The following is an 8,171-nucleotide window of genomic DNA, read 5'->3' as shown; positions in this document are numbered from 1 at the left end:
TGGCCGCGCAGGCTCTTCTGGAAGGTCTCAAGCGCCAAATCTGGAAGGTGGAGGGGAGGGGGTGAGTGGAGGGCACTGGCCCAGGATGGCGGAGTCATGGGCCTCGCCTCCCAGCACCATGACTGCCGGGCTGGGCCTGAGGGGGTGGTCCTGGAGGTAGGGGAGGAGAAGAGGGAGACAGCAGAGGGTAGAATGGGGTGGGGGGAGGTTGGGCAGGGGATGGGGCTGCCAGGAAGGCCCTTCAGATGTTGGGTCTGATTTGTGGGAGGGAGATTTGTGAGAGCCAGATTGGTGGGGCTGGGGGAGAGGGTGTTGCATTGAAGACTGGAAGGTGTGGAGGTGTACAGGAGTGTTGTTTGTCGGGGCTGCCCAGGGTCTCACCCAGGGTCTCCGTGACCACGCCTGGGATCACCTCCTTCAGGACTTCACAGTTGGTGTGCAGGGCGGGGTTGGAGTTCATCTCCAGCAGCCACACCTGGGCCCAACACTGATCAGTAACCCTCCGCACCCTGCCCACCCAGAACCCACTTGGCCAACAAGGAGGCTGGGGTCCTGGTCCCCATTATGCCAGTGAACGCTGGCAGATCGCTTCTGTGACCTCTGTCCCAAGGAGCTGAGGGTCTGAGAATCTGGCCCTGGAGGTTGCTCTGAGGAGGGTGTTGCAGATATTTGAACCTCATGGACACACCTACCACCTAGGGCTGGGCGCAGGCACAGTGGGACCTGACTGCAGAGTCCATCCCAGGGGTTTGCCTGTGTGTGCAGGGTGTGCAGATGGCCCCCACCTCTCTGCACCTGCGATTGGGCCCCACCCATCCAGAACATCACCTTGAAGTTCTCATCAATCAGGAAGTCACAGCCAATGAGGTCGAAGTAACCCAGTTTGCAGTCGAGCTTGGATTTGACAGCGAGAAAGCAGTGGGCCATAATCTGCTGCATCCGCTTCTGTGAGAGAGGCAGGGAGGGCATTCTGGCTGTCACCTGTAGGCCCTGGTAATTCTCCCAGGCTTGAAGGGCCACAATTGCCCATCTCACCTGCATTCCCACACATGTCCACACTTTCTCACTCTCAGACTCACTACTGCATGGCAGGGACACACTAATGAAGAAAACTTAGAAGAAATCTTTGAATTTGAGAAGCTCACTCAAATCAGAAAAGACAGATGACAAATAGGATATGTAAAATCTTGAATCTTGGTAAGAACAAGTTTTGTTGTTCAGTTTGCCAGAAGACACATATGCTTGACAGAGACAGAGAGGAGAAGGAGACAGCACACCCCAATAGGGGAGGGTCACACTGCAATCCCTTCTCCTCCATTTCTGCACCCTGTTGGAATTTGGGGCATGCGTGCACATACTTGCTGTGTTTTCAAGCCATGGGGCCAGGATTGGAACTACACAATAGGCCATGTGGGATCTGTCTTAATCACCAGGCAATGGTGCTGGTCCAAGCTTTATAATATTTTAACTCGCCCTAGTTATTTTCATCTCCTGCTTCTAGTCCAGTGGTAGCATTGAAAAAAAATAGCAGCCTGCATTCACAGTACTGGAGATAGCAAAAAGAACTCATTTACAAAGAACTGTAATTGTTGAGGCCAGCAGGTGACGTGTTAAGGCACTGGACTCCCACATGGCCAACTGTGGTTTGAATCCCAGATTCAGGCTCTTAAAAATGGCACCAGGCATGTGTTCATGAATACTCAAAAAATCTCAAGAGGACGGGACCAGCAGTTGGCCTAATGGGTATGTCTCTGGACTCCCATGTAGTCGACCGCAGTTTGAGTCCTGGACCTGGTGGCTTAAACTCATGCCGGGCATGTGTGTGTGCGTGCCTAAGATCCCAAGAGGATAATGGATGAGAAGGGGTTGCTGCATGGCCATCCCCCTGGAGGGTGATTTTTCATTTTCTATCTCTCTGGCCAAGGGCATGTGCCCTATGACAAAAACCTAAAAAAAGTAATTATAATTGTTATTGTTCCTTGGGAGACACCACTTAAAAGTACTAAAAGAAAGTATGAAGACAATGTCTTACCAATATCAATGAAGAACTAGAAATTATAAAACAGAACCGGGACCAGCAGTTGGCATAAAGGCTATGTTGCTGGACTCCCACGTAGTCGACCATGGTTCCAGTCCCAGACCTGATGGCTTAAACTCATGCCAGGTGCATGTGCGTGCGTGCCCAAGGTCCCGAGAGGAGAATGGAGAAGAGATTGTGGCGTGGCCATCCCCCCTGGGGGGTGATTTCTTGCTTTCTGTCTTTCTGTCTCTCTGGTGAGCGCATGTGCCCTATAGCAAAAAAAAAAAAAAAAAAAAAAAAGTCTAATGAACTCCAAGTGTGACAAATTCAGAGATCCACCATCACATAATAAGCAAACATTTTCTTTCTTTTTTTTTTTTTTGAGAGGTTTTTGCTATAGGGGGCATGTGCTGCTATAGGGCACATGTGCTCACCAGAGAGACAGAGAGAGACAGAGAGACAGAAATTAAGAAATCACCCCCCAGGGGGGATGGCCACGCTGCAATCCTTTCTCCTCCATTTTCCTCTCAGGATCTTGGACATGCACGCACATGCGCCCAGCGTGAGTTTAAGCCACCAGGTCCCGGATGTGAACCACGGTCGACTACATGGGAGTCCAGCGACATAACCATTATGCTAATTGCTGGTCCCTTTCTTTTCTTTTTTTGTAAATTGTCAGAGGGCATGTATATTTGCCAGAGAGAGAGATGGAGGGGTTGAGGGGGTGAAAGAAAGAATTCTCTAGTGGGGTGTGGTCATGCCACAATCCCTTCCTCTCTGTTTCTTCAGGATTTAGGGCATGCAAACACATATGCCTGGCATGTTTGTCAAGCCTTCAGAGCCAGGATTTGAACTGTGGTTAGCCATATGGAATCCAGTTCCCTTAACCACTAGTTTATGAGACCAGCCCTCTATAATTGATTTCTCATTTCAATCTATTATGACAGAGAATATACTTCATAATTTTAACCCTTTAAAAGTTATTAAGACTTGTTTTATGTTCTAGCATATGATCTGTCCTGGAGAAAGTTTATGCACACTTGAGAAAAATGTGTATCTTGCTATTGTTGGGTGGAGTGTTCTTTTATTTTTTCTTCAATTTTCTAGAGAGTGTATGTGCTTGCCAGAGGTAGAAAGAGAAAAAGTATCCCTTAAGGGGGATGACCACAACACAATCCCTTCTCCATTTTTTTGAGACTTATTTATTTCATTTCGGTTATTATTATTTTTTAATTTGATCAGAGAGAGACAGAGAGAAAGGCAAAGTAAGAACGCAAGCTGCCATGTCCAGGACTCAAACCACAGTCAACCATATGGGAGTCCAGCACCTTAACCACCATGCCACCTGCCAACCCCCTTCATTTTTATCTCAAGATTTTGGGTATGCATGTACATATTCCCAGCCTCTTTTTCAAGCCACTGGGTCAGGACTTGAACTACACAGTGGACCATGTAGGATCCAGCCATCTTAACCACTATGCCACGGGCTGGCCCAAGTTTTTTTTATGTATTCTGCCAATCTCCATTTTTCAATTGGACAATTCAATCTATTTACATTTAATATAATTGCTGATAAGGTGGGATTTACACCTGCTATTTTGCTATTTCTTTTCAATATATAAATGACTATATATTATCACCAAGTGGGATTAATCCCAGATACCAAGATTGGTTCAACATATGAAAGTTAACCGATACAATGCAACACATTACTATACCAAATGAAAAGTAACATATTCATTATCTCGACTGATGCAGAGAAAGCATTTAACAACATTCAACATCCTCCCATTAAAAAATGTTTTTAAAAACAAAAAATAAACAAATCCATTATTTTCCCCATCAAATCAGGAACAAGGATGCCTGTGTTTGTCACTTCTAGTCAACATTTTACTAGAAATTCTAGCTGGAGCAATTAGGCAAGAAAATAAATTTGGATCCAAATTTGAAAGGAAGAAGTAAAACTGTCCTGTAATAAAAATCCTAAAGAATCCACAAACACAAATAGACGAATACATTTTAGTAGTTATAGAACTCAAGATCAACACAACAAACATGTTTTATTTTCATACACTGGAAATGGCCAGTCCAAAAATAAAATTAAGAAAATAGGAGGCTAGGGCCAGCAGATGGTGTAATGGTTATGTTGCTAGACTCCCATGTAGTCGACTTCAGTTCAAGTCCCAGACCCAAAATTCACGCTGGGTGGGGACCAGCAGATAGTATTATGGTTACGTCTCTGGACTCCATGGAGCTGACCATGGTTCAAGTCTCAGACTTGATGGCTTAAAACTCACACTGGGTGTGTGCATGTGTATGCCCAAACTCCTGAGAGGTAATTGGAGGAGAAGGGGTTGAGGCATGGCCATCCCCTGTGGGGGTGATTTCTCACTTTTTGTCTCTCTGTTTTTCTGTTTCTCCAGCGAGTGCACATACCCTATAGCAAAATATCTTTAAAAAAATATAAGTAAAATAGGAGGCCAGCCAGTGGTGTGGTGGTTGAGGTGGCTGGATGCTACATAGCCAACTGGGCAGTTTGAATCCTGGAGTTGCCAGCTTGAAAAACATGCCAGGTATATGTGCACATGCCCTGGAAGGAGAACGGAACGGATTATGGCATGGACACTCCCTGCGCTGCTTCCTTTCTCTCTCTCTAGAGTGTATGCCATCCATGCAGTATGGCAAAATAAATATTTATATTATCATCCAAAAGAGTAAAATACCCTAGAATAATGTTTACCAAGGAATTGCATGATTTGTTGACTAAAAAACATTGCTGAAAAAAATTAAAAACCTGGAAAAATGAGAAGACATGTCTCATGTTCATGGATTGGAAGACTAAATATTGTTAAGATGTCAGTAATACCCAAAGTGATCTACAGAGTCAGTGAAATCCCTAATAAAATTCAAATGGACTTTTTCCTCCCCAGAAATGGGAAAGCCGGGAACCAGCAGTTAGCATAATGGCTATGTTGCTGGACTCCCACGTAGTCGACCGCGGTTCACGTCCCAGACCCAGTGGCTTAGAACTCACGCCGGGAGCGTGTGCGTGCATACCCAAGATCCCGAGAGGAGAATGGAGGAGAAGGGATTGCGGTGTGACCATCCCCCCTGGGTGATTTCTCACTTGCTGTCTTTATGTCTCTCTCTGTCTGTCTGGCTAGCGCACACGCCCTATAGCGAAAAAAAGAAAAAAAAAAACTCTCAAAAAAAAGAAAGAAATGGGAAAGCCAATCCTAAAATTCATATTGACTTTTGAAGGGTCCTGAATAGTCTAAACAATCTTTTATTTTTTTATTTTTAAGGAATTATTTAATTAAATTTAATTAATTATTTTTTATCTTAATTTTATTTATTATTAGGTTTTTTAATTTGCTGTAGGGCACGTGTGCTCACCAACAAGAGACCAAGAGAGAGAGGGACAGAGAAAGTGAGAAAGTGAGAAAGCAAGCTACCAGGCCCAGGACTCAACGTGGTTGACCATGTGGGAGTCCAGAGCTTTAACCATTTCGCCACCTACTGGCCCCTAGTCTTTAATTTTTTTAATTGCCAGAGAGGTCGTGCAATGTGGTCCAGGGGGAAAAGTCATGAAGCCACACAAGGAATGAAGCGATGGTGTATATGCTGCAATGTGGATGAACCCTGAAATATTACACTGAGCGAAAGAAGTCAGGGTGATTATGACTCCATGTATATGAAATGCTGGGATGAGAAAATCCAAAAAGATAAGAGAGTCATTTAATGGTTGCCAGGAATTGAGGGGAGGGTATTTGAGGAGGGAAGGCTAATGGGTACCGGGTTTCTTTTAGCGGGTGATGAAGATGTACAGGAATTAGTGGTGTTAATTGCACAACTTTGTGAATATACTGAAATCGCCAAACTGTACACTGTACACTGTGAATCTTGGGGTCAGCAAGTGGCGTGGTGGTTGAGGCGCTGGACTCCCACATGGCTGACTGTGGTTGGAGTCCCGGGCCTGGCAGCTTGAAAATCACACTGACTGTAGGTGTGTGTGTATGTGTGTGTGTGTGTGTGTGTGTTTGTGGGTGTGCATACACGCGCCCTTATGGAAAAAAAACTTTAAAAATATGAATATTATATGAATTATTTCAATTTAGAGACAGAAAATGAGAGAGGAGAGTAATTGGAGACACCTCAAAGTGGCCGACATCCACAATCCAGTTACAGACTGTCTTAGGAGTAATGGAGGACAATAGTTGATTGGGGCCCAGGCCCAGCCAGAGCAGACCAAGATAGATAAGAAGTCCCTCTGCAGAGCTGTTTTAGCCCCTGCTCTGTGCCAAACTGCTCAACTGCCCTTGTTGCCAGAGCCATTTTAAGTACTCAGTGGAAAGTAACTCCTTGAAATGAGGACACCCCACCCAAATGACCCTCAAATGTGAGACATTCCCTGTGTGCGTACGGTCGCTGTGGTTACAAGGGACCTGAGAGACAGGATTGCTATCTATCCCTCTCTGGTTGCCCTGCGTAGTTTGAGGGTCTGTAAGTAATCGAGGCTCTTAAACTTTCTCATTGTGGTTGTGTCACTGAAGCCATGATGCTATCTGACCCTTGACAGGAAGCTCATCCTAGAGGGACCCTCTGGTGGCTGCTGGGGACAGTAGCTACCTGCTAAGTTAATAGAGAAACCCAAAGAGTTTTGTTTGAAACACTCACATAGACACCTGCTTTAGTGCAGTTGCACACATACTCCAAGGATGTCTGATGTACCTTATGCCCAGCCTGGTGCAGGAGGAAACACACACACACACACACACACACACACCACACTGTGTCCTCTTTAAGCAGCACGTACAGGGGGCTCTTCTTCTGCATGAACTGGGAGGGGCAAATGCAGCACCTAGAGACTACCACCCCAGAATGCCCAGAGGTCTTGACCTCACTGAGGGCCCCCTAAGGAGAGTCTCACCCTAGTCTAGCTACTCCACAGGCAGGCGCTTTGCTCCTCTGCAGTGACCCGCCTTCAGAGATCCTCCTGCAAACATCTTCATCCACTGAGACACCCTCAGCGATCAAGCCCTCTATGGGTTCTCACAGAAGGCACCATGTCCTGCACTCTCCCCAGAGACCTCTGCCCACAGGAGCACTCCCACTGAGGACCTGACAGGCACCACTCAGTTCCTTCCCCCACCCATACCCCATCCTCAGCATACCCTCAGCCAGGCTGGAGGTTGAGGGCTGCAGGGCTCTGAGTCATTTCATCAGGACACATGGGCCCTCATTGTGGCCAAAGGTGGGAGGTAAGAGGTAGAGGCAATGCTGGTGGCAGGTGGGGGCAGCCCAAGCCACTTCCGAGTCTGGGCCATGTCTGTAGTTAGAGTCTCTGTTTCCAAGCAGGGAGAGCCTTCCTCTAATCTCAGTCCAAGTCTGCAAAGAACACCCTTGCCTGTGGGGAGTGTCCTTACCTGGTTGGTCAAGTGGCCACTGAGGTCTCTGGAATGGGGGTCGTAGAGGCTGAGGGTGAGGCGGGCATAACCGTGGCCAAAGAAGACCATGTAGGGCACGGTGCAGGCGATGAGCAGGTAAGAGCGCACGTCAAACTTCTTCCCATCCAGCAGCAGTGGGTTCTGGATGTACCTGGGGGCATCGTGCGGGGGCTGCTGGACTGAGCAGCAGGGTCAGCCTGGCCTGCATCATCTTCCCACACACCTGGGTCTGGGCTATTTCCTCAGTGCCCTTGTCCCAGGGTGACCTCTACTGAGAACAGTGTCCATGGTAAGGGAACGTTCTGAGTCTGAACAGACTAGGGCACGTGGGGAGAAGGTCTGGCTCTTAGTCTCACTTCACTGTATTGTCTGGGTGTCCCAGGGTGTCTTTCCCCCCAGAAACCTAAACGGTAGGGGCAGACTGGGCCTTCTGTTAGAGAGGGCTGCCTGGTAGAGGAAAGAGGGTTGACATTGGACCAGAATTGGCTTTGGTGAGGGCGGGAGTGAACATTCCAGGTGGAGGGACCTGCAGGCTTAAAGACCAGAGTAGGGAGAAGCCAACAGAGGAGGGTTGGTCAGAGCGAGGGTCCACGCTGACTGATGCCAGACTGAGCTCCCCTTGCTCAGCTCCCAAATGAGCCTTGGGGAATTCTTTTTTTTTTTTTTTTTTTTTAAAGAGAGGGCTTTTTGCTAATTGGCATGCC

At 47.1% G+C, this 8,171-nt stretch overlaps 1 protein-coding gene across 1 annotated transcript in view; it reads right to left on the bottom strand.

Annotated features, from left to right (window-relative positions):
* Nucleotides 1-8,171, bottom strand: part of LOC102502360 (protein polyglycylase TTLL10) — a 15,043-nt gene that overhangs the window by 1,078 nt on the left and 5,794 nt on the right. Inside the window, exons 10-14 of the mRNA XM_027766540.1 lie at nt 7,447-7,618; nt 6,805-6,859; nt 829-1,112; nt 382-475; nt 5-40 (exon numbers count right to left, since the gene is read on the bottom strand). Coding sequence (XP_027622341.1) covers nt 5-40; nt 382-475; nt 829-1,112; nt 6,805-6,859; nt 7,447-7,618 — 641 coding nt within the window. The remainder of the gene's footprint in view (nt 1-4; nt 41-381; nt 476-828; nt 1,113-6,804; nt 6,860-7,446; nt 7,619-8,171) is intronic.

Source organism: Tupaia chinensis, unplaced genomic scaffold (genome assembly GCF_000334495.1).
Source record: "Tupaia chinensis unplaced genomic scaffold, TupChi_1.0 Scaffold143584_1, whole genome shotgun sequence".
NCBI classification, from domain to species: Eukaryota; Metazoa; Chordata; class Mammalia; order Scandentia; family Tupaiidae; genus Tupaia; species Tupaia belangeri.
The sequence above is the reverse complement of the archived record's forward strand: the minus strand, read 5'-3'. Positions and strand labels throughout refer to the sequence as shown.